The sequence below is a fragment of the Tympanuchus pallidicinctus genome, unplaced genomic scaffold, assembly GCF_026119805.1.
Source record: "Tympanuchus pallidicinctus isolate F22 unplaced genomic scaffold, pur_lepc_1.0 scaffold15, whole genome shotgun sequence".
Taxonomy (NCBI): Eukaryota; Metazoa; Chordata; class Aves; order Galliformes; family Phasianidae; genus Tympanuchus; species Tympanuchus pallidicinctus.
This window is the reverse complement of record NW_026294669.1, coordinates 34,704,694-34,731,081: the sequence shown is the minus strand read 5'-3', so window position 1 is coordinate 34,731,081 and position 26,388 is coordinate 34,704,694. Positions and strand designations below refer to the sequence as shown.

Genomic DNA, 26,388 nt, shown 5'->3' with positions numbered 1-26,388 from the left:
GTACAATATTTTTTATGTAGTGTTTGTCCTTCATTTTGGCATCTCGTATGACCTGCCCTGCGTTTCCTCTCAAAGCATGCAGTCTCTTTCTTTCTGTGGTTGTCCTTGTGTTTGTTCCAGCTTCACTTATTTGTCTTCTGAAATGTCAGTAGCCGCAATAGCGTGTACTGGGAGGTGAAAATTTTGTGTTCTGGCTTTAAAATTCACCATCTCTACTGGCAGCATCTCTTCTGGTGTACCACAGGATTGCAGATTCAGTGGCTGTCTTACCTTAATGAACTGTCATTTGTCCTCTGATAAAAAAAAAAAAAAAAGAGGCTCATTTGCTTCTCTGTGTTCATCTGAAGAAGCCCACAGGCAATTTAGAGTGTGCAGCTGAAGCTGGAATGCAGAATCCTGAGCATATTCTTCCAGTATAGAGATCAGCACGGCTCACTTTCTCCCAGGTTTCTTGGAAAATAGCAGCTGCAGCCACTTGGCCATTTCCTTGACACGAGTTATTGGATTTGCTTATTCCTTCTTTGTGTGCCTTTCAAACAAGAATTAGGAAAAGCCTTTTCCACTTCTGGCTTCCAACTTTTACTGTATTTTCTCTAATCAGACCTGATTTACATAATTTTCTTCCTGCTGTGATTTTTTTTTTTTCCATGTACGGAGGAAGGCTCATAATCTAAGGAGACAGTGTTGTAATTTCAGAAACCTTACCAGTCAGTCAGTGCCCTTTAATAACTTTGTCAATGTTTGTCAATGAACTTCTGCCAAATTTTATGGAGAAAGAAATAACTGCGTGAAACATTGGTGAAATAGAGAGGATACACAAGCAAACATGTTCATGAGAGGCAGTCAATCTAATCTTGTCATGGGCTTTGGGCCTGGCAAAGTTGCATGTGTGGCTCAAAAGCAGCCACATTGTGACTTGCCACTCACCCTGCTAGTTGTTGGAGGGTGTAGCAGCTCAAGGCTTTGAATCACAGAATCATTAAGGTTGGAAAAGAGCAATAAAATTAATCTTGTCCAATCCCAACCCACTCTACCATGCCCACTGCCCACGTCCCTCAGTGCCACATCCCCACTGTTCTGGAACACCTCCAGGGTTGGTGACCCCACCACCTCCCTGGGCAGCTGTGCCACTGCATCACTGCTCTCTTGAGAAGAAATTCTTCCTAATATTCAGCCTGAATTTTGCGTTACTAGCATGGACTGTATTACCTAGAAGATGGAAGGAAAGAGAAAACAGTGTAGTGGATGATAGCAGATACAGGACTGCATTCTTACTAAGCAGTGTTTTAGTTGATCTAATGCTTACAGAACTACCTGTTTGATTCTGTTTCTTTGTGTTGTTTCTTTCCCTCTTACCAGGACTACATGCAGAACGTTCACGGGAAAGAAATTGACTTGCTGAGAACCACTGTGAAAGTTCCTGGAAAGAGGCCGCCTCGAGCTACGTCAGCTTGTGCCCCCATCTCCAGTCCCAAAACAAATGGCCTTTCCAAGGACATGAGCAGTTTACACATCTCACCGAATTCAGGTAATGCCAGCCAAACAAGCGAAGAGCTGTTTTTCCAATTGTGTGTAGGCAGTTGTCATCTATCACTGGGGTGGGAATGAGATTAATTAATTAAAAATCTCAGTGACGGCTACTGTGCAGCTTTTTAAACCTTCTCTGGCTAGTGATCTGGCCTCCACAAGTGATTCTACATTTTAAAATAACCTTCAACATCCATCTTCTATATTTGGTACATTATACTTGCCAAAAGCCGATGTAATTTCACCAAGGCTAGAACTGGTGTGACCTTACTACTGACTCATTAAGTCTAATACTGTGGAAAAGCAGGAGATGTCACTTGAAAGGTCTGCTGTGGCTTCTTGGTGGCATCCACATCGCTTGCTTCCACCATTAGAAGGATGCATAATTTTTGGACTTTCCAGCAGTGAGATTCTTCTATAGAAGGCCATTTTATTTTCTTTATGGAAGGAGTTTATAGCTCTTTGTGAGCTCTAAACAAAGAATTTTATTGTTCGCTGAAGTACTTGTCCATGCAGCTAAATGGATTTTAAAAATTGCTTTGAGAAAAACCATTTAAGACATTTTATTTTACAAAGCACACGGCTTATGCAAAACACATAACAGTATAGCGTCGGTATAGAAGTTTTGTCAGCATGTTTGGGATGACATCCATAAAGAGCCAAGTGCCTTTTCCAGTTACGACTAACATAGGCATCTCCAGCACAGGCTGACAAAGGTGTCCAAGCACTTCTATCTCTGTACAGTCCACGCTTGTAGGTACAGTGAGCAACTGTAGGAAAGAACGTGGCAAGAGGAGACCCGTTCAAGGATCTTCTGCGTAGTAGTGGTTATTTGTGCTTCAGACCACGGTGTGATCCTCTGCCTTTCTACAGGGCAAATTACCCTACTTCAGGAGTAGGGAGGATTTTCCATCCAACTTCTGATGCTGCTCTTTGAGGTGAAACGTTCAAATAAAAAAGAATAACAATAAAAAAACCTTTTATCTTTTCTGTGCTGCCACTGAGTAGATATCCCTATGGATAAACAACAGTTCTTGCATTGCACGTGCTATTAGTCGGGCTTGGGACTTGATATGTCTGAAAGTGGTTTCATCAGCCTTTTTCAAGTTGTGGTCTGTGCCTCTAGAGGTGGGGAGCTGGCACTGTCATTGGAAGAGTTCATAGGAGAAAGTAATTCGTGGTTGGTTCATGTGTTACATTTTGTTTTCTAATCAAGATGACTGGGAGAGCGGGTTGTTTTTCAGCATATCCCGTTATTTTGGGAAGAGAAGTGCTGGTCTGAGTCAATATATCAGCAAAAGGACTTCTGTTTTTAAGACAGTTGAATGGCTTGAAACAGGCAGAAATTATTTATTCCTCCAGAGAAGTAAGTTTCAGAAAACATATGCAGGAGTACATGGTAATAGAAGTTTTTAATATGGTATTTACATATTAAAGTTCTAAACTAATTACTGCTTTCCAAGCATATAAGAGTGTAACCAGGTAAAGGAGAACCCAGTTCTTTATTGTTACCCACTTGAATACCTTTGCCTCTTGTCTCGTGCAGCTGATCTTCAACCTTAAGCAAGATTCTGACCTGCTTGTCTTTGCATTGCCTTCTTCCCATAGATAAAGCAAATACCAATGCATTAATGATGCTTCCAACCGACTATAGGGGTGGCGTAACTGTCTGGATACATCTTTATAAGTTCCTGGGGGGAGCAGTGAAGATGGGCTGGATGATGGGTTCCTACCTGCTGCTTTGTGCCCACTTTAGGTGTCAGAGGGTGTGGAGGTTGCTAAGATTTTGGTGAGATGGAAGGGTTGGTTCTGGTCTGTCTGGTGGTTGCATTTCTGTGCAGATGACCAGCATCAAGAGAGGAGCTTTATTGAGAAAGCCAAGTCGTGTTTTCCAGGCTGTACTGAAATCAGTCAACAGCTGATGGATCGAAGCAGTGATCACTGGAGATAGTAGAGCAGATCAGGAGTATACCCAGCAGCAGCTCAGCTGTGCGTCAGTCCTTATGTCATTCTCAGTGCTCTCATATTCAGTTAAGATTGAAGAAAGAGCTGCATTGCACTTAGTGATTTTAGAATATATTGGGAGTGTTAGCATTGTAAAAAGGCAAAGTCACAAGCTGTGCCTGGCTTGGCAGTGTGAGCCTTCTTGTTCTCACATGCACTGGCAGTGCTTTGTGTGCAGTGGGGTCATGGCTTCTGTTCAGTGGGATGCCCGGGGGTACGGCTCAGCTCCTGGTGTGCCAGGAGGAGCCCTGGCATCCGCACTCATCTGTCATGCAGCTAAAAATATTTGCAAATTATCCCTTGTTCTGTCTGTCATGCTGTCTCAGAGCGTTTTCTCAGTTGCTAGTACTGGCAAAACGTTGTCTTCATTGTAAGTGATATTTTAAAACTGATGGCAGGACTGAAATTGTCTGGTTTTGCTGTTGACAAGCTTATGTACACAGATCTGCTGTGCCAAGGAGACTCGGGCCAAGCCCAGGAGAAAATCAACATTTGCTCTTTTTATTAGCAAATACGCGATGTTCTCACTGCATCACATTGCACCTCACCCCTGGAACAGTGATGCTTCGTATTCTTCTGTGCTTTTGCCAGTGCAGACTTGGGATGTGGAAATATTCTCCATGCTTAGGAGTGAGTTGTTTGATGTGGTCTGGATTTTCCTTCTGCTGTTACGAGATTGTGTATGGGTAAAAAGATACGATGTTGGAAGAGTACCAGCACTCAGAATGTCTGAGGTCACTCATGGAAATCAAGCTTTTAGCACATAGGTAGTGATAAGCACAGGCCCACTAGGAGCATTTCCCTGATGAAATTCCCCAGTGTTTCAGCCCACTGAGGACCTTTCCCAAGGTGCTTCCCAGCAGTGCTGTGCGACAGGAGCTTGGCCATGCTGTTTGCACCTTGTGAGTGGCAGAACTTCAGCTGAGAACCAAATGTGGAGTAACACGAGGAGGTTTTGATATTCTGCTTGTGAGTCTTAGGTTGACCACTGTATGCAGGAATTCATACAAGACGAATAGCAGACAGAATTAAGCTGATTAGGGAGACATTACCATTGGATTCAAAAGGGATCTACCCATTTTTGAGGCGAAAGGATTTATAATGGTCAAGTAGCAAGGGAAGGTTTGTCTCTTAAATCTGTTAGCATAGCTGTTATGTGCAAAAGCAGTTTAAGAGCACGTCCTTCCTAGCACATAGAGCTTAGTGCTGCTTTGTGGCACCTCTCCGAACAGGATTGTTTTCATGGTTTGAAGACTATTTGATAAACACAGGCATATAACAGCCACCTCAGTGACAGCAGCCTGATCTGTGAGTGTGTTTACATCCCAAACATCTGGAAGCAGCTCTCTCTGGGAGGCAGTCAACAACAAAAGCCAGGTTGCATCCCTTCCTGCAAGTTTCCACTTCAGAGATGGAAGGGAAAAAAATGCCCGTTAGGAGGGTAGATGAAGGAGAAGCCAGGATGAGTGTTTTTCTGCTCTATGCTGGCACAAGAGCTGTGATGAGTATAAATAAGGTGTTCCTGTCGCTGCAGAGCCAAGCAACTAGCTCACAAAAAGGTGCATTTACTCTGTCTGAATGTTTTGCCATGACACAATGAAAGCAAAAGCTGGCCTCTGGGCTTTCTTGCTTTTTTGTGTTTGGGCTCTGACAGATTTTGGACTCTGAGATTCTGTGTGCCCACTGCTCCTAAGTTAGTACACAGGGGTAGGGGCTGTCCCATGTTTGTTATGTGCAAGTTTGAAACAGTGAATATTGAACTGGGGCTTTATGAAAGGTGCTCTCTGTTAACTTGGGAGGAGTCTGTGAGCTGGGAAAATGAAAGCTGGTTTCCTTTAGTGCATGTTTCTAAATATGTTTTACTTTTAAATCAAAGTTGTTGGATGTTGCTTAAGTAAATTACTATAAATTTAACTTAAATGATTTAGGTGGTGCTGACCATCATTCTGTGGGCGTATCTCTCTTGAAGCACTTTAGAAGGGGATATAAGCAGTGGACTCGCTCAGTTCCAGATGCAGCCAGCAGTTGGCAGTTCATCACGGCTGTGTTAGAGCCAGCACCATGCAGTTCAGCCTCTGGGCAATTCCCTGTGCCACTCCTCCATGTGGTCACTGCCTTCCCCTGCTCCACGTGGGTCCCTCCCATGGATGCTGTCCTTCCCAACAGATCCTGTGTGTGCTTCCCACAGGCTGCAGCTCTCCAAGCACGGCTCCAAACCATAGGGCCACCCTCCATCCCATAAGTCTGGTGTACCCAAAGCCAGAGCCACAGCAGGAGCTGCTGGTGTAGAAAGTTCACATCTAAAAATAGCATAGACATAAATTGCTTCCTGATTAACAGTTCGTTTAAATAATTTGCTGCTATTAGACTTACTTACAGTAGTGAGTGTATTTTCAGCATCCTAAAATGTGTTAGCTGCATAGCCATCATTAAAGGTTGTTATCTGCTAAGTATGTGTGGCTCCTCAGGCATGCTGAAAGAGCCACGTGTTCACATTTTTATAAATGGGGGAATTTCCATTTGTTATTAATTGTGGCCATCTATCAAATCAATACAGCAGTCATTAGGAAATCTTACTGTACACCAAAGTGCTTGGAATCAGGCTGAGTTGGAGTGGACTGCCTTCCAGGTTTTTCATAGAAAACCTGTGATTGTTGGTTGGTGCTTTGTAGTAATTTTTGCAGTATGAGCTTAACCTGAAATGTTTTGTGTGCTTTAAACAGAGCATGAGCTTTTACAGTTCTACCACAGCTCACAAGCACAGGTTCGTGGCTTAGTTTTGGCATTAAGTCATCCAAGTCAGGCTTCCGTTTTGCTTTGCTGTAAGTTCAGTGATATAAGCTGTAGTGAATGGAAGGAGAAATTGTTGCTTGCCGTGTTTGTATGGGGAAAAAAGCCAGACTGTAAGCGTGTTGGAGATTTCCCTCTCATCCCACTAGAGGGTGATCCCTCAAGGTCGTCTTGTCCAGTTTGTTCGTGCCAGGATTTGTGCTTTCCAGAAGCAGAGACAAACTTGCACTTCTAGTTCTGTCTGTTCCATCATATGAGGAAAAGGGAGCGGGGCAAACATTCCTAAGTCAGTATTTGATAAAAACACCACCTTTGTTAAACCTCAGACACGCTGAGTTTGCTTGGGTTTTCAGGGCAGTAGAGAAGGAAGGAGCCAAGGAGCTGTGTTACGATCCCTGCTTTCTGCAGCGGGTGTGTGGTGTCCATCTCCTGGTGATGAGCAGGAACGTGTCGTGAACCTTTGTGAGGATACCAGCCTGGAGGCAGGCGTTGCTCAGGCCATGCCTGCTCCACTCTGGTTGCTTTTGTGCCTCTGCTGCAGCGGATCTGGAATAAAAACCACAGCCCCGTCTTGTCCATCCGATGCAATCTCGACGAGTTTTGATGGTTACACGTTGTAATGCTAACCAGTTGGATGTTAAGACCTTTGCGAAATTGCTCATTCTTTTTCCTCCAGTGATTTTAAAATATTAAAGCCATCAGGAGGGTTGAAGCTGATTTACCAAAAGGGAAAAAAAATTCACAAATGTGTTTTGAGTATTGAACTGCCGTTGACATCTAAAGTCCCAACCATGCTGTTTTCCTCCACACTCGAGCAATCAGGACATCCAGCAAACCCATAAAAAACCAAACTAATAGCATGAATATTCAGTGACCTAGAATACTAATTATTGTCATGAATATTAATGCGATCGGACTTGCTTTTTCCTCTTCTCTTTCTCTCTGGCTCTTTTTTTTTTTTTTCCACTCAGCCGGCTCTAAAGATGGGCCATAATGAGAGCATTTAGGAGAGAGAGCGCTCTCCGCCGTGACAGGGACCGGGGTAATAAGGAGAGCTTGATTAACGCCGCGCACTTGGGGGAGAGATGAGAAGATTCACGTGGGCCTGTTGTGGGGGAGGCAATGAGGCACCGGCGGCTGTGTTGCTGCTCCCTCAGATTAATGAGGCCTAAGAGTGCATTAGGAACAGTGACAAAGGTTTGATCTAATGGGCTCAGTCATTTTTCCTTTGAGTGACAGACGCACAGAAGTAATTGGCTGTGCAGAATGGCAGCTCATTGGCAGTACTTAAGGATACATTATCCCCGTTGTGTGGCCCGCAGAGGCTGTTTATCAAAACTGCTCACACTGCAGACATGCATTCACTTAGCTGCTGTTACAGCGGCGAGAGCTGTATGGAAAAAAAGAGTGATATCACGTATCTATTGTCTCGTTTCCGAAAACAAAGTTTCTTTGTTCCAGTTTCGTAAGACTCCAGAAGACACTTGGGTACTCCCAGCCTTCCCTCCACCTGAAGGAGGATCCACGTGCTGCTCCCAGGATGAGGGCTGGACCTTCAGCCCTTTGGGAAGGTTCCAGAGTTGCTTGGGTTAATCGTACTCAGCTTCCAGGTACATCTGTTGGCAGGCAAGGTCCCCATGCGCTTCCCAATTCCATTATTATTAACTTCCATGCATAGTCAAAGGTACAGAGAACTGTGGTGTCTCTGCCTCAGGCCCTGTGCATGGTTGGCTTTGCATGCAAGCAACATAAGATCTCAGAATTCACCCGTGTTCTGTTATTTTTGCAAAGTCAAATTCAGTTATTAACAGGATATAACAAGCAAATAACAGCAACACGAAGTAAACCATTTATGAACGTTGAAATGGTCACCTCTGGGTCTTAAAGTTGCAGTCTTTTAGCAAGCAAGTAACCCCAAGCCAGACCCCGGAAAGTGATACATCTTATTTATTACTTCTATTTGTTGAAAGTGCTGAAAAAAATAGCATTGTGACTGCTGGAAAGGGGAAACTTCCTGTCTGCAAGACAGGTCTGGCACCTTGAGCAGGAGCATTTTGTGGAGATGTTGGGTTTAACTTCTTTTAGAAGAGAGATCTCCTCAGATGACTTAATTTTCCCCACTTGCTGCATTGGCTTGGCGTGCTCTGAGAATAATAGTTGTTCTCGTTATACTCCCAGCACCATTCCCTTCTCTGCCAGGATGTTTCTTGGCATCGCCTTGTTTGTTCATTAGTAGTGACCCTTCTCGGTTTGCATGCTACTAATCAAGCCTGCTTCTCAGAGGCTGCCCTGCCGGGCTGTGGGATGGAAGGTCCTCCTGCATTAATAGCTGCTTATCTTTTTGGGGACTCGCAGAGAAAATCAACACTTCTGAAAAATGGTAACAATGAGTGAAACCCATAAGCGAGTCATTCGCTGTCAGCGTATTGAAGCTTTCAGTGCTGCAACCAGGGAACGTGTTTTGGAAAGATACCATCATCTCACTCTTCTCAGTCACCATGTGAGTTGCCTCAAATTATTTTAGGTCCCCGACGAGCCCAATGCAGAAACAGCGTGCTGTTTGAACACTGCAGTCAGAGGGAAGCAGAAGCCGTGGCAACACTTGAGCAATCTATCCCACATTAATAACCTCACTCCAGAGTATGATTAGAGAAGTTTGATCTCTCTGGCACTCTGCTGCTCTCCTTGAAATCATGGCTTCTTGCTTATGTTTCCATGCTGCTCAGCTCAATGGGAAAAGAAGGATCTGTTGGGAGAGGGAAGTAGTGGTTTAACCATTTCTCAGTGCTGGGCAGGAGAAGAAGGATGTGTGTTCAAGAGATGGATGCTGGGATCTGAGATAGCAAACCCAAAAGAGCCATTCCCAAATTTTCCACAGTAAAAGCAGTTGTTGTTCCAACATTGATATTTGTTGGGAAGCAGAAGGCAGGAAGGCAGAAGTGTCACCTCTTACAGTTTAAGCTACTTCTTGTGAAAGTTTTGTTCACTGGAAAGATTTCTGCACAGCTTTGGCAATTAATTCAGAAACTTAACACAGAATTGAAGAGAGGGGTAGGGGAATACTCTCCATATTTCTGCAGCTAGCAAAATGGCCTCTTTCACTTTTCTTTTTTACCCTGATGCCTGAAGAAACTTCAGGGAGCACTGTTGGGTCTGGTTTTCTATCAAGCAGCCAACTGCTGGTCTAATCTACTTGCAGTGCCTTTTATGAATTAGAGGGCATTTCAAGAATATGCAGTGTACTTGCAACATAAATTGACCCAACGTGATTTGAAACAATTAACCCTCTGATATCAAGAGTCAGGATTTCCTGACCCACAACTCTAATGTATTTTTCATTAGTTCTAACAGCTGGTGAACAGAGCCCTCTGGCCTTAAGAGGTTTCTTTCTTTTTTGGAAGAGAAGCTCATAGCGAACACGAAGAGCATTACACAAATAAAACGTGGTCACAGTGAAAGCACAGCGATAGCACAGTTCATCCAATCCAGTCTTTTTGTGCTTCTGTGCAGCCATTCTCTGCAGGTCTCATGTGCTGCTGCTTCAAGAAAAAAATACAGTTCTGCCCCACATCTCCTGCGGTGTTGTCTTGTCTCATAAACTCAAAAGCGTGTTGGTTGCATATCTGAACCAAGCTTCTTGCACCTGAGCAGTTTGGTGGGAGTTCTCAGGTGGGCATGCAGCAGTGAATGGAGGCAATCTGCGTGTTGTTTCTCTCAGTTGTTGTTGTACAGTTGTACAAGTGGGCAGCATAGTTGGTGATGCGTCCATTAAAATACCTGCTGCCCGGAGGTGGTTCACTGGTATCATTTTTGTTATGTGGAAATACACCGAGAGGATTTGCTGAAATGCTGTTCTCTGGCCTGTTCCACTACGAGAAGAACATGACAAAAGCTCAGAATGCTTTGTTGTTCTCGTTAAGCAGGTTGCCAAAAACGTTCATCCTGAAAATGTCCCCCACTGTGACGACAGACTGGGGGAACAGGGCTCGTTCAGCCTGGAAAAGAGAAGGCTTTGGGGACACCTCATTGCAGCCTTCCAGTACTTTGAAGGGAGCTTACAAGCAGGAGGGAGGCTGAGTTTTTACACGGCCTGATAGTGATAGGAAGAGGGGGTATCGGGTTAGATGTAAGGAGGAAATTACATGCTCAGAATGCAGTGAGACGCTGGCACTGCTGCCCAGAGCTGGGGATGCCCCATCCCTGGAGGTGCTCAGGGCCATGTGAGATGGGGCCCTGGGCAGCCTGAGCTGGTGGGGGCAACCAGCCCATTCCAGGGAGTTGGAACTGGATGATCTTTAAGGTCCCTTCCAGCCAAAGCCATTCTACAATTATGTGATTCTGTGATAAGAAAAGCTGAAGTCGTTCCTTCTGTGCACAGGAAATGGAGATGTGCTCAGCCCTGTGTGTGTGTTAGCAGCAGCCTCTTGATATATGTTAGCACATATATCAAGGATATATGTGCATGTATGCATTCTTCTCCTTAATTCTTCTTATATTGAATCCATTATAAGAATTCCATTGAATCCATGGTTTTACTTACTGTTTGTGGCTATTTGCACTGAATAGATGGATTTTTATTTTTATTTTTTTTGTGTGAACACCCTGACTTTCTTCAAAGGCTCTTCTATTGCCCAAAACTGGAAATTACCATGGATCTTAATTTGGGTAGTTTTAATAGAGCTTAATTGTTTGAACGTTTTTGTGAGCATGATCATAACAGGGTATTTTATAATATCAGAAAATATAGTTTTAATAAAGCTGTCTAGAGCTAGAAAGAGGAACTCTTCCTTTGATGCTCCTTTGGTAGATGAAAACATTTTTGTTCAATAGGAGACCAGCATCTTTTTTTTTTTGCTCATTTGAGACCAGTTCTGGCAACATACTGATATTCATTCAAATATAAATGCCATATTCACTTTGAAATGCAAATTGTTTAAAGAAAAATAGCATATGGTAGAGGTAAGTACCTTTTCAAATCAGCTCCTACACTTTAGGGATGTGAGTACAGCTAAAATTATTCTTTGGAAAGAATCTGGAGCCTTTGACACATTGAAGCTTGAACTAATCAAGGCCTCCCAGTAAGCATATACACATATCCATATCAAGGAAACAGTGCTGAGAATACATGGATTAGCATAGTAATTTAACTGCCCCCTGCTAATCAACTTAAGCGACCAGCTGATGCATATATGATGTATTTGAAGAGGCACTCTTTCAGAACTCCAGAGTGGGCCAAGTAGCTGGCCGTGGATTTCACGGTAATGTTGACTTATGTATTTATATCTCTCTATCTACATACGGATAGATATTAATAGGCTGGGAGATGTGTGTGTATACAGGTACAGCTGGGGCAGACAGCAGATGCAGGATGCATAGTTAGTTGTATTACTGCTTAATAGGAAGGCTTTGTACACCTCCCTCAATGTAGAAGGTTTGCTTTTCATTAAGTGTTGTTGGCTTGCTATTTTTATCTGTCTGGCTTGTCTGCTAAAAGACTGAGATGATTTCTGCTGCTGAGGTTTCATCTTTGAGCAAAAATGAAGTACTGTTGCACTGTGGAGGTGAGGAGGTCACACAGAGGCTGGTGAGGCACTGGAACAGGTTGCCCAAGGAGGCTGTGGATGCCCCATCCCTGCGGGCATCCAAGGCCAGGCTGGATGTGGCTCTGGGCAGCCTGGTCTGCTGGTTGGTGACCCTGCACACAGCAGGGGGTTGGAACCAGATGATCATTGTGGTCCTTTTCAACCCAGGCCATTCTACGGTTCATTCTATGACTGGAAAAGGCACAGAACTGTTTGGTAGAAGCAGCAAGTGTGCAAGAGCAGCAGGTGGCTTCCAATTTTACTGTGACAACACTGCTGCGTGCTATTGCAGTGCAATGCATGTCTTGAGTTTGCTGCAATTAGATTGAGAAGCGGGGAAAAGACATCAGTGGATACAGAGATTGAGGTTTTTAAATAAAGCTGTATCTAAAAGCTTTGTGGTGGAGTGTGCCCATTGCTACTACACCAGTGCAGGTCGTACTGTGCGTTCTGTAGGTCAGCCCTTCTGATGTCTACCTGTAGATCATAGAATCATAGAATGGCTTGGGTTGGGAGGGACCACATGGATCATGAAGCCACATACAGGCCACATGCAGGACCACCAACCTCCACATTCAGTACCAGCCCAGGCTGCCCAGGGCCCCATCCAACCTGGCCTTGAACACCTCCAGGGATGGACGGGGCATCCACAGCTCTCTGGGCAGCTGTTCCACCACTCTCATAGTAAAAAACTTCCCCCTGACTTGCATGCTCTGATGCACTGAGAAAATCATACAGCATCTGAAAAAAAGTGGAATGTAACCTTGAGTTGATGGTATCACAAAGGGGCAAACTGGTAGCAGAGTTATCAAACTGGCAGCAGAAAGAGCTGAGTTGGGTTGCATTGTGGATCAGTAAAGTATAAAAAATGGGACTTGGCAGCTATTTGTTGCTAACAGCCCAGAGCTTTCACAAATATGAATTGGAAGAAGGATTCCTATTTGTTTTACGCTTCCTCAACAGATGAATGTCATAACCTGGGCTGCAGAGCTTCAGAAGACAGCATTAAGCTGACAGCAACGCCTTTGGTGCTGACATGATGATGTCGAAGTCTAGATGTTATGCCTGGTGTCCTATTAAAATTTGGGGTTTCTATCCTGGTTGGAAAGTGACCAGACACCTCTGTTAGAAAATTAAAAAATAATAATAATAATAATAATAATTGTGAACTGGACAAAAGCTGTCAACATACAAACATTGGTCTTAGCAATTCAGCCACCCAGCACAGGGTAATGGGGACACGTCAGGCAGAGATGTCCTGTGATTGTTTTCCATTTTTCCATGATAGCTGGGAAATGCTACGTCTCAGCTTTCACATACCAGGCTTTCTCCTTCGTGATCCTTGTTACAAAGAGTCTCCTGCAGGAATTCATCAGCTGTAGCTTCCCGTTTTTACACAGCACAGAGTGAAAGATAGCTACAGGCTGGAAGTGCGTGTTTGTGGCTTTACTCTTGTGTCAGGCAGGGTGGATGCCATTTGTCAGGAGCATGATGGGGGGGAGGAGGCTTGTGTGTATTTCCCAATAGGAAACCTAATTGTTTGTGAAAAGTAAGTTGCTTCTAAAGCCGTTCACTGGTGATATTCTCAAGGTGCTGCAGCAGAAATAAAGCAAAGCGAAGAGTTTAGATTGATCTGTCATGTAATTGTCACCTGTGAGTTTGATTTGATAAATTCAGTCAGCTGAGTTAATTGCAAGCTTAAAGGCTAATATACAAATTTGGAAGCAAGACTAGAAAAGAGTCGGTAACTTTGCTGTAAGCTCATTTAAAAAGAAATAAAGGACCTGTAGGGATCTCTTTAGTTTCCATCACAAGCCCATAAGCCATCCAGGTAAGGAAAAGAAGCCATTTTTCTGCTTAAATGCATCAAGGTGTAAATTGTTGAAAATATTTTGAATGGAATGGGAATGTGATGTAGCTTCTCAGCTCAGAAAGCTCAGTGTGATTTTGCTTTGAGATGGAAGGAAAAAGAAAACACAGTGATCGGCAGCGCTCTAGAAGTGCTGGTTGAAAGGGAGCTCTGGAGGTACATCTGCCATCCTCATGCTTGGAGCAGGGCTATGACCACAGCTGGGTGAGTCAGCCACTGTCCTGCTGCTCACCAGACTGAGCCAGCACTCAGAAACCTTCTGTTAGTAGAACTTGGACCATCTTGGCAGTTCTTCACTGGGTCTTTTCTTGTTTCCAGAAAAACCTTAGCACTTTGTGCCGAACCACGTGGTGTTTGTGTTGGCCTAAGTCCCAAAGTCTTGGGCTCAGGATCTGTCATTCACATCAGCCACTCTCTTCATCAAAATAACGTATTCGTGTTCATGGGTTTTCTGGGCTGTGAGAAGTAGAGGGAAATTCTGTTGCTGAGTATTAGCAGCACCACTGAAATTCGTTCGGTGGGAGGTTTGTCTTAGAAGAGAACTGAAAATACGAAATGTTAGCTTGTGTTTTCGTGTAGCATATTGCAACTTCAGAATGCTAGGCCACAACTTCAAGCCTCGATTACTTCCTTTGCTTCTGTGGCCTGATTTCCTTGCTAAACTTCTTAAACTTCTTTTTTGGGTAACGTCTTTAGAAACTGCTAAAACAGTAGCTGGTGCAAATGGCTTTCAGCTGATGGGTCCAGCATACAACATCATGAAGAGGAGTGGTGGTTGGAGGCAGATTTTTTCAACAGCTTGGAAGGTGATACTGTGATTGTGGGCTTCTCACGGACAAAAAGAGTTGCCCAGGGATAGTGATTAGAGAGGAAAGATGCCAGTGGCTACAGCCCTGCCTTGAGACTGTCCAGCACAGCTGTAAAACATACCTTAGGCTTTGTGTAATTGAGCAAATCCACTTAGTTTCTCTGTCTGTTTCACATCTACGAAGCAGAGATTGTCAAACAGAAGTTCATGAGGCTGAGTATGTTCAACACCAGGCAGACAAATGCAGTGCGAGATGGATCCGTGTTAAGGACTAAAGATGAGATTCAGTCTTGGGAAAAGAAGGGAGAAAAAGGGACAATTATGCCAACTCTAATAAACACAAAGTAGTTCACTGAGCTCCGCTGTCTTCTCAAAGGCTGCTCTGGGAAAAGACATAATGATAGAACTGGGAGTCAGGAGATCTGGGTTTTATTTTCATGTCTGCCACTATCTTCCTTTGTGGCCCAGGGTCATTTAACCTCTGAAAAATGGGGGAAATGATAGCAGATAATTAACAACCTCACAGGAGCATTGAAAATTAATTCATTAATTTTTCTGAACTCATCACTAGAAGGTACAATGGAAATCCAAAGTGTTATCGTATCTTACAAAATTACGTCTGTTTCTTTGCATATGCTTTTAAAGAGTGTTCTTAAGGCCTTGGAAGACCTCTGGGTTGCCTTTCAAGAGCAGTCAGAAAGTCAGCAGTGCCTGCTGCCCTTAGGAAGAGCCTGCCACGAAGAATGAAACCAGCATTATAAAATATGTTTGTATCATGTGCAAATCCTGTGCCAGGATTGGAGCAAAATATGGTCAGAAACAGAAACTCCAAAGCAGACTCTTTTGGCCCATCTCGAGTTGTGGACGTAATTATTTTAAGTTTTGTTTGGACTTAGATTATTTTAAGCACCTCGGGTTGGCTGTCTCACCTTGGTTGCTCGTGTCAGCAGTGGACTTCAAGGATGTATATATTTTTTTTTCATGCTCAGTTTGCCTTTTGTGTCATAGCTGTAACAGTGCAGAACCTGTACAAAACGTGCCTGCTAGCTGGGTTGTTGAGGCTCAAGCTTTCCAGGAGGCGAATGAACAGGATGAGCTGAAATATGGTAAATTTAGGCTGTTTTGTTGGAAGCCCCTAATGAGGTTGGAGTGGGCTGCTGAAATCTGTAGCCTTTAGGGTTTCAGAGAGGGCTGCGTTGCTTTTTCTGTTGGTCAAATACTTTCTTTTTCTGCTCTGTTAAGATCTTCATGCCATCCACCTTCATGTCAATCAATTTTATCTTCTCTATTGACACAATTTGTTTTCCATTTATGTCTAGGGAACGTGACTACTAGCACATCTGTGTCTCAGATGGCAAGTGGGATCAGTCTAGTCTCCTTCAACAGCCGTCCGGACGGTATGCATCAGCGCTCTTACTCGGTCTCCAGTGCAGATCAGTGGAGTGAGGCAACAGTCATTGCAAACTCTGGCATTAGCAGTGGTAAGAAACTTGGAGCTGGGGGGGGGTGACCTGCATTGGGGTGAAAAGGGAATTTGGTGTTCTGTGGTTAAAGTGAAAATACGACCAGATGTTATTCACCCAGATATTCTGTTGGAAGCCAAACTTCCAGCATCCGAGGGAAAAAGGAGGCATCGTATGAAAGAACAGATTAATACAATGTTTTCTCAGTGGGAAGAGCTGATGTATGATACTACTGCTTAATTTGAATGTCAGGTTCATAATGTAGGTTGTTCGCTTTGTATTCTTATTTTCTTATTCTGTGTGGTTGGTATTAGCAGTAAATTGCCCTGCAGACCTATTCAGTGGCGTGCCCTTTCTTCATTGTGGCCTTGCTTTGAAGGATGCACGCTGCTGGCATACCTGTTTTTTTTCTCTTCTAGTATTTAGACTATTTAACAGTGTTGAAAGGAGCGAAGGCTATTCCAGATGGTGTTTTGTATTGAGAGTAACAGCAAAACAGCTTGTTGCTTTTAAAGGGTGGGCAAGATAGCAGGAAAACATTGCACAGGGGAGGATTATGGCGCATTGGGGCAGCCATGGCACTCATGGGGGATAAGAGTGGAGGGCTGTGTCATAGTGAGCTGCAGGTCAGGTTGGTACTGGGGAAACATGGGTCTGGGGCATGCAGGTTGTGCCAGCTTACTGGGGAAGCCATGGGAAGCTCCTGAAACGGAGGGCAGCAAGTGAAAGGGAGATATGTGTGAAAGAGAGCTCTGCACAGAAGTAAAATAGGATTGTGGATAGCATGAATAAGTATGTGCGTAAGAGAGGAGAGAGGGAGGACTATTTCTGATGGCTGTTTCAAAAAACAGGGAGAATGGCAGGAGCATAAAGACTATTTTGTGTGTCCCACGTGTGTCTGTTCACTGTTTAAGGTCTGAGTCTGGAGTTTTCAGGCAGCTGTGGATAGATTTTCAATGCTACCTTACGGAAAAGGAGAGTTCAAATCAGTCACCTCAGCACTGGCTGATTCATGCTCAAGTTTATGGTTGCTTAAGCACATCCATTTCTGCAGCTCTGAACGTGCAGGCAGGACCTTCAGCAGTGTGATATTTGCATCAAAATGATGCAGGTTTGGATCAAGAATTTTCTGAAGCAGGCAGAATGGTGAAGTTCTTCAGCACTGTTCTCTTCAGTGTCAGCCCAGCTTACTTGCTTCTCTGAGACCTGGTTAGTCTCTTGGGACAGCCAGCATTCTCCTCCTCCTGCTTGTTTTCCTTCCAGCAAGGAGAGTATTTTCATTCACCCCTTGCATTGCTAATGTAGCAGTTCCTTTGGACCAAACTAGTTTCGCAGTTAAGGCTGCATGCTCTTCTCTCTTCTGAGCTGCTCTGTTATTTCCATCCACCCTGATTCTACTTTGCTTTTAAAAGCTTATACCGGAGCTTCAGCTTTCCAGTGCCCTTCTTTTACACTGTAGCTCTTCAAAGGGAAGTTGGAGAACATTGTGTGTTCTCGCTGGAATGAAGGCAGGTGAAAGTCAAGGCATAGCCAGTGCCTGGTCCCTGCACCTGCCAGACCTGCAGACGGCTGAGCCGTGCCTTTAACAGATGAGAAAACCAAGGCTGCAATGGAACAACATCTTCAAATGCAAAACTCAATGATTCCCTAAAAATGGCATGTAATTTATGTGCTGAAAACTAGAAACGGAGCCTAACTTCCTTCTCCTTCCCCTTGACCTTGAGGTGCTGCTTCTGCACTGGAGTTGCGGTGGCTCCTGGTTCTGCACTGCAGCTAGTTCTAAATTATTGGGGAAGGGAACCTTTCCTCCTGCACATCCTCTGTACTCCTTTTTTTGACTTGACATTCATATGTGATTACTTCTGGATCAAAAGAGATGACAGCTAGAATTATCTATGAAATATTTATTAAGGAGCTGAAGTTGACTGGTGGGTGGTTCTGGATCAGCCTGACTTAATTTCTCGCAGAGGTTCTGCTTTTCTGAAACAATAAGAAATGGCTTTAATATGTGAGGAGAATGGATAGTGGCCATTTTTAGCCAACGGAATGTCAGGGTAAACAGAGGTATTGTGATAAAACGGCTGCAAAGCATCAAGAACATTCCTTTCCATCAGCGTATCGTCTTTCGGGAAGCTCATAGATGTGTCCTTTATGCCAGCAAGTTGACGCATGAAAAACCCTTTTTAATTTCAGGGTTTTTTTTCTCCATTAAAAGATTTTGAATTTTAGTCATAAAAAGGTAATACTGTGAAAGCAGCAGGTACGGAGAGAAGCTAAGCATCTTTTGGAATTCAAATGCCAATGTACTGGAGAATATGTCTGCTTATTGTCAAACGGTTTTATTGTAGACAAAATAACATATTGGGATTCAATTTTTCTCTGCACCTTTTTTTCACATTAAATTAATACTTTGTGTGGCTCTGGAGAACTTTTCAAAGTCTTCCGAAGCAGACCTTTGGTTTCCTGGGGCTTCTGTCTTTCAAGCAGCTGTGAACATCTCCTAATTAGATAAATTACTTTGTAGTGGGCAGAGCCACAAAACAGGAGGTGCTGGATAAATTAAAGGGGAAAAATAGAAAAATCCATTCTCTGAAATGGAATGCCCCACTGCTTTATGACTATTACTGTTGTAAGGTTTTACATTTAAGTACCTGAGGTTTAAAATTAAATGTCTAATATAATTTGGCACTGGTAACATGAAGCCTGTGACTGCCCTCAGAGAAAATCCAGACAGCTTAGTTCAGTGTTTCAAATTGCTGTCTGCCAGATAGTGAGCGGCCCACGCCAATGGCTCACAATTTAGCTAGATACCGCCCGCTGCTCCGTGTGATTTTAAATTCACTAACATATTTGTCTTAAAACTTGGAAATGTAAAGAAGCAGCTCCAGAAGAACATGAAAAATTAATGCTTTTTACATTTTTTCTTACTCTTGTAAGTACTTGACAGGAGTAATTTTAGCAGCAAGCGAGAATAAAAACTGGGGGCAGTAAATCCCTGTCCAGGAACCCCTTGTGTGGATTCTTTATGGACCCAGAATTGATCTACATGTCAGATCCTGATGTAGTTTAAACTGTTTATCACCCTAATGGCAGCGGAGAGACCGTGAACACCAACTTATAATCCTCGGCGAAAGAAATTGGTGTTTGCAGTCAGTGAAGGAGCAGTTCAGTGTTATGGATAGATTCAGAACGATTACTGCCACCACCACTATTGGCTGAGAGGTTCCCCTGGATCGGGTCGGGAGGAAGGCTGCGGGTTGGTTGGGTTCTTGTATTTGGTACATCTTGATGGACAGTGCTGAACTTGAGTAGGAAGCAGCTTTCCAGTGGAAAGCAGATCCAGCAATTGATATTAACTAGCAGCTTTGCTATCGTTAATGAAAGATAAGGCTGGCTGTTGTGCAGCCCTTACAGTTTGTACATCGCTTCGCATCGCTTGAGAGGCACCCTCAAGCTTAGCAGCAGTGGTAGAGACTGCAGCCAGCTCTGTGAGGTTACAAAAATCCAGTTTGGGAGTCTTAACCCTAAGAAAATGGAGGGCGTTATTTCCTACCCCACATTGAGGAAGCAGCACATCTGCTTTTTCCTCTTCTGTCAATGTTAGAGTTTTTGCTTTGGCTTCTAAGGCTGTGTCCAGAGCGTACCAGAGGGAAGCATTTCTTTCGTTAGTCCCAGTAATAAGCGTGTCTGACACAGTGCTTCAAACAGTAGTTTGTGTGGGGTGGGATTTCTTTATTCTTGATTTCCAAACTGTCTTGTGAATTCTGGCTGGATGGAAAATTCCACAGATAGAAAATAAATCAAATATCTGTTTAAATACCATCCACTTAGGTTTTATTGCTGTACGATTGCTTCTACAGGCCATTTGATCTCTGCTGTAATTTATATAAATTGTAATACCTGGTGTCTTTTCAGTTTCTAACGGTTTGATTTTAGGGTTTGTTAATGTGAAATTGAGTTTTCACTGTGCCATGGGGTACGAGAGGTCATCGGGGTGTTTATATTAATGCAGACCTTACAACTTGCCTTACTTTTCTGATCATAAGCACTCGGAATGATTAAACGCCGGAGTCTTGTGCTGTACGTTGTCATAACACTTTCATCTCAGAAACGAAGCCGAAAGCGTGTTTGAGAGGGCTTTGAATTCAATAGGCAGCTCTTGACAAGGATAAATTATGTAATTTCAAATAAATTTACGGAATTTCAGAGTTGTGGTATAAGTGTATATAAATGGTTTAGGCTGGAAAAGCTATTTCTTCCTTTTTCAAGAAGGAAGTAGTTAACCGAGGAGCAAATATGAAGTCACTTTCTTGTTTTCTAGCCGCTCTTGTATTTCCTGCAGTTGCCAATGGGTGAACTCCTTTAGTTAGACTGTAAGAATCTCAGGTGAATGGGGGAGCTGATCGCAGCTCTCCCCACCCCCAAATAGTGCCCTTCTCACAGAGCTTCCCATCAATGTCACGGAATGTAGGCTCTTACTTTGTATTCTCTGGATGTTTATTTGTTGCCCATATGTTGGGGAAAATCTATCCTGACATACAGACGAAGAACACGGTCAGAAGACCTCTGCAATCCCCTACTCACGCAGTAGGGTTCAGACATGGCTAGCTTACTTCCTGCCCTGACAGAGTGCCTTTTACCATGGGATCCAGGCTGGGGTTGGGGTTATTGCAGTGCCTTGGGCTTGGAGCCATCGGTGAGACATCGCCATTGGATCCCACCTGGGCTGGCATCTGGCAAGGCATGTATGACCACCAGAGAGAGGATTTAAAAGAACGAAATACGTGGGAGCAGATCTTCAGTTGCTGTGTCTGTGCTGAAGGGGGAGAGATGGTGCTTACGTACTCAGAGCCAATGGCAGTGAGCTGCTGCCTGCAAAAAACTTCAATCTCCGTGCAGCTCAGTTTAAGACTAAGAAGGGCTTTGGAAGCATGGGCAGCCCTGCCCAACTTTTCTGGTTTTCAGCTAAATATTTCTGTATTTGCTGAGTGCTGCTGTTGAAATACTGAGTTATATGGATTTTTACTGTTCTGCTGTTCTCCAGAAACCCATCTGCTTTTCCTGGTTAAGATCCTCTTCTTTCTGACCCCTCCCAGCCCCTGCTTAAAACTTAAAGAATTGTAGCATTCAGCAATTACATCCCGTGCTTGGTTCCAAAACGGTAAAGAATGTGAGTTTTCATCTCGTGCTAATTTGACATTGGCAACCTCAAACCTCATGCTCATCTTAATCTCATTCACAGCCCCCAGTGCCAAATGTCTGTCAATAAATTGTTTATGTGACTCAGTTAACGTGGTGAGTGGAGCTATGAAGCTTTGCTTTCTGCATTGGCTTACTGATGCTTAAATGTGTTTTTGTGCAGTTTAGCTCTGAGTTTAAGCTGAAACAGGACTGTGGATGTCTATTAGGAAAAATAATCTGACTTGACTGTCTGGCTTTGTTTAATAAATGGGTGCTTTGCTGCTTCTGGCCAGGGTTGATTGTCACACCTTCTCCTTTTGTCCCCAGTCACTCCCGACCCAAGAGAAAAGAAAAACACCCCAAACCAAAGGGTTTCTTTTTATTCTGGAGCATAAACTTAAGCCTGACAGGATTGTGAGAATAAGAAGGTCATTTCTGACCTTCCAGGTGCAGGGTTAGTGCCTTGCAGTCCCCAGAAATCAGTACTTCCAAAGCAGGGAAAGCAGATCCCTGCCATTGATAGCAGTGGAAGCATGGGGCACTTCTGAGTTCAGGTTGGCTTAGTATCTGTCTCTAACAGCAGCTGCAGGCTGCCTCTCTGGAGCACAGATGTTTAACAGGCACAGCACTGAAATATCTGCAAAATATTCTGTTCTCTGATTCCCTGCATCAGTATCTGGCCAAGTGGAAGGGTTAATATTGCAGATGAGCACACTCGTGTAGGCAGTGAGTTGTTCACCAGGAAGGCAGCCCTGTATTCTCATTTGTATAAAGAGTGCTCAACCTTCCAAAGACTTTTTTTGTTTGTTTCTTGTTTAACGTTGCTTTAATCTTCAATGTTTGTAGTTTTGGAATGAGTTTTGCTGTGATCTTTCTTGGCAGGTGAGTCACCAGATGGTCTGAGAGGTACCATCAGCTGTGATTATTTCTCCCTGTGTCTCAGAAATAAATGTGACCCGTGGCATAGATTGCTGCAAATAGAGGCAGAGGCATCAATGCGTTGCCTAAATTCAGGTGGACTTGAGCTATTTGAGCTGCATTTGGTTTGAGGATACCTGGAGTGATATTTATCTAAATTTTAATAGTCCTACGTTGATGTAATAACAATAATGAAAATGTTAAACTGAAGTGAAATTTTGGAATGTTGAAAATACAAAGTTGGGAGGGCTAAAAGTTACATATAGTTACCATTGAAGTAATTCCAAGTTTCAGAACTTTTTTGTCCACACTTTTGAAGTCCAAGCAGATGCTTGTAGTAATTAAACTCCTCGTTTAATGTATGTTCAGAAGCACGCTGCTTTGTTTGGCCTGTTTCTGGGTGAAGTGTGTGCAAGAAACTCACATGATGCTTTTATTTCTTCTCAGGCTTAATGAAGTTTCTGTTCCAATTAACATGAGTGCTTGCCTCATCAAGCATGTCTGTTTGCAGTCTCGGTTTCTTTCCAGTCCAGATCACAGAGCATTGGGTACGGGGATGTTGTGTATACTTTACCTATGGAATCCAACACTTCAAAGCCTCTTCACAGCATCTGCAGTTCAAGGAGTGAAAGAAGCCTCTGTGTTAAACCCGATCCGCATCTCTTTCACAGCCTGCTGATTGTTGGGGAGCAGTTGAAGCTCGGCACTCGGCTTCCCACAGGTGGAAGAGCATCTCCTTTCAAGTCCCCGGGCCGTGCATTCGTTACAGTCGATACAGCTCCTTAATTCAGTGGCAGTGTGTGCCACCCACAGCCCAGGCTGACGAGGAGTATCCAGTTTACACGAGGCCGCACGCGAGTGGCTTTTCCTGATACATGCATGCATTCAGTGAGAGCAGGAGAAGAAGGGCCCTGACTTCAGCTTTTCCAAACCCTCAGAACAGCTGGGGAAACCTGGAAGGAGTGCTCAGTAATGTTTTAAAAAGACAGCAACAGAGTTTGTCAGTGAGATTTGCGTTATCTGGCGCCCACATAAGGCACCAGGGCCATTGCTTCATGTGAAGAGCAAGGTGTGTTTTATATTTCAGCTATATGCTGCTGTAGTTTTTGCCTTTCCTTAAGAGTATCACGGGTGTTGCTTTCACGGTTTGCTTTCCTTTCTGCTGCTGGTGCTCGTGGCAGGCGTTACCAGGAAAGCCTGAGCCTTTTCCTAGCGTGATGTGCATCACTGCCTGTTTAATAAACAGCAGTCATTCATCTTTAATTGGAAAATGTTAAGAGTCTCTTGGTTTCTCCAAAATGCTGATCTTCAGGCTTGCTGCTGAAGTCCTGTGAACTGATTGTTGAGAGTTTCCCAACCTCTTCTCAATTACTGGAGAGTGGGTTTGATGCTTGAAGTTATCCACAGGTTATACAGACTGAAGGTTAAAGTACGAGACTAGAGACAGGCTACATGGCTCTTTTCCTGGCTCTGAGCGTTTCTTTGAAGAGAGTCAGTTCTTCCTTTGTGTCTTATTTTGCTTAAGTTGAAATACAAGGTAAATATTTTAGGAGGAAATGGTTCAGCAAGGCATACATTCATTATTTTCCAAGTGCCTTGAGACCTCAAGGCTGTGTTTCAAAGCGGAATGTTGATGCGTGAGATTTTTTTCTGCAATCAGAAGACAATGCTGATTGTTAGATCAGGGCAGAGCTCTGACCCTCTCCTTGTAGTTGAGTGAGTTTATTATTCACATCGATTTGATTGAGTATATAAATTAGTATATTTCACACGGTCTTGTGTGTACTCGATCATTATCTAGCTCGCTCATCCAGGATGTATTATTTTAGTGGTACTCCAAGTGCTTATTTTCCTGCCAGTCACCATTAATTGGGCTGGTCTTGCTGGGGTTGCTAGGTACCACAAACAGCAGTCGGTAATTATGGCTGGGTGCACAGTTATCTACCTGCCTTCAGTGGTTTCAGGGCCATAGAGGCGCAGGGTGGCAGACAGCACACGGCTCAAACCAGGAGGTGCTGCCCTGGTTGCCTGTAGTGTTGGTCTTCCATCCATCTTCCTCATTGTGATGGCCAGGAACTAGTTAGCCTGTGTAAATGTAAATAAAGTAGTCCCTGTGGCAGTTATCTTCTGCAATGCTGTTTGCCTCTCCTTTTTGTGTCAAGGTGACGGACAGGAGAAGCAACACCCATAACATCATCCGTGCCATTCAGAGCAATTCGGGGTGACACCACGTAAGAACCACATCTCTCTCCTCAACAGATCCGATGCTGCCCAGCAAAAACATTGCACTGGAGAATCAGACATCCCTTATAGATGTAGACTGTAGATGTGCTCGGTGAGAGCCACGGAGGTAGTTTGCCTTGGGACGTGGTGCCATCCTGCAGCATCCACGACTCGCCTTCTAATTTGTTGTCCTTCCGCATTCGCACAACTTGTCACATTTGATCTTTCCCCAGGGCACATTCAGCATACCGTACAGATGAGAGAAGCACAAAGATGCATCAGTGTAGTGGAGGATGAGACAAATTAGAACGCTGTGTTAACTCAGGAAGCAGTTAATGTCTCTGCACCTGACCTCAACCTGCTTCAGGCGGGACGTGCAGGGGAAGGGCTCGCATGCCATTCCCAGGTCAGGATCTGAGACCTGCAGATCCTCTCATGCAATAGTCTTTGCTGCTTATGCTCATCACCGTGTTGGCAGCATAGCAGGAATAGATGCTGCCTGTATCAGATCTTCAGTTTCTGGAGGATACAAGGAGCTTACTTTGTAAGACAGCTTTGAAAGAAAGCTAAATGGAAATGTTTTTTTTCTTTTCTTCCTAGCAGTGTGTAATGTAAACTTCTAGGGAGCAAATGTGCTTTGCTAGCACAGCAGTATGTTGCTCCTTAGGAGGGAAAATGTAGTGAGCAACATACTTTTCCTTTCTCTTTCATTCTCCCTCTTTTTTTATTTTTTTTTCTAAAGTGCTGTGTTGCGTTCTTTGCTTTCATCCTTCCTTTATGCTGGCCAGATACGGTGCGTTAGTAGGAAGTGAACTAGAGGTAACTTTGTCTTTCCTTTAGATGAGAAAGATTGTAACAAGTGTCTTACTATCCTGGAAATTATTGAAGCCAGTCCTTCGGATACATATGCCGTAGTGTCATGAGACTAACTTTCTCTCTCAAGTCTCTGGATAATGTCCCTTGCTTGTCACAAAGTGGCTTATTAGGCTTCCAAGTGGAAACGATCCTTTCATGCCAAACATGCCTTCAGGTCTGCTTTGCTTGAAGCACGCTAAGATGTATCAAAAGGCAGAACCTCCAAAAGTCGGGGGATCTTTTTTTGTCGAGAAGGAACCTTTGTTTTTCTTATTTAATTGAAATTGCCATTAGAGGAAAGGAGACGGCAACTTGGGCATTCAGTGGGGCTTTCTGTACATGACAGGATAGCTTTGTGATTTACAGGCTCTAGACATAAGGCTGGAAAAATGGTAGACGCCGTGGAAAGAGAATACTCCTGAGGCTCTTTCATCTCCATCCCACGGTTCGGCTCAGAGCTTCCTTTTAATTTCTTTCAGTGCAGCAGGTTAATTTAAGCCCTCAATAGCTTGAATGTCCAAGCTAAATTCAGCTGATCAATGACCGGACGGGCCCGCTTTCTATCGAAGGGACGAGCTGAGTGTGTGTTGGAAATGTTTGTGCTTTTTTCCCTGCGCGCTGAAGTCTTGTTGTCAGCCCTTCTCCCCACTCACAAATGTTTATCACTGTCGGCAGGCTTCTGCCGAGCTGCGGCTTTGACAGGTTTTTAATGTCTGTCCTGTACATCCATGCCTTACGCAGTCATTGTGCAATTGCAGCATCCCTTTAACTTCAGTTTGAGGCGGAGGAGGAATATAAAGAACTTGATAGAACGTTTATGGTAATAGCTGTAAAGAGAAGCTGCAGAGCATTGGATTTCACAGCCAGAAAAATTTCAGCTCGGGGAAATGGGTCTGAAATACAACTACAGATGGTTTTAGTCTACTGCTTCCCCTGCTTAAATAAAAGGATTGCTTTTCTCGCCTCTATTTAAAACACATGTGTAGAAGATGAAAGTGTCCAGCTATTTTTTTTATTATCCAGTCCACCGGCTACCGACATCTTTGGCTTATTTCATTTCTACGCTAATGGCACAGTGAAAGTTCTGAAACACACCCGTTGGGTTCAGCCTTCCTCGGGCCGTGGCAAAGATTCCTGCTGCAGTTGGAGCTGTTGCTGTTGTTTTCG

The 26,388-nt window shown here is 43.8% G+C and overlaps 1 protein-coding gene across 9 annotated transcripts in view; it reads left to right on the top strand.

Moving 5' to 3' along the window:
- AGAP1 (ArfGAP with GTPase domain, ankyrin repeat and PH domain 1) overlaps positions 1-26,388 on the top strand; it is a 288,123-nt gene that overhangs the window by 176,206 nt on the left and 85,529 nt on the right. For 7 of the 9 annotated variants that reach the window (XM_052675876.1, XM_052675873.1, XM_052675879.1 and 4 more), the window contains 2 exons: positions 1,360-1,528; positions 15,901-16,062. In XM_052675876.1, coding sequence (XP_052531836.1) covers positions 1,360-1,528; positions 15,901-16,062 — 331 coding nt within the window. The remainder of the gene's footprint in view (positions 1-1,359; positions 1,529-15,900; positions 16,063-26,388) is intronic. The other 2 variants (XM_052675877.1, XM_052675880.1) reach the window with 1 other exon arrangement.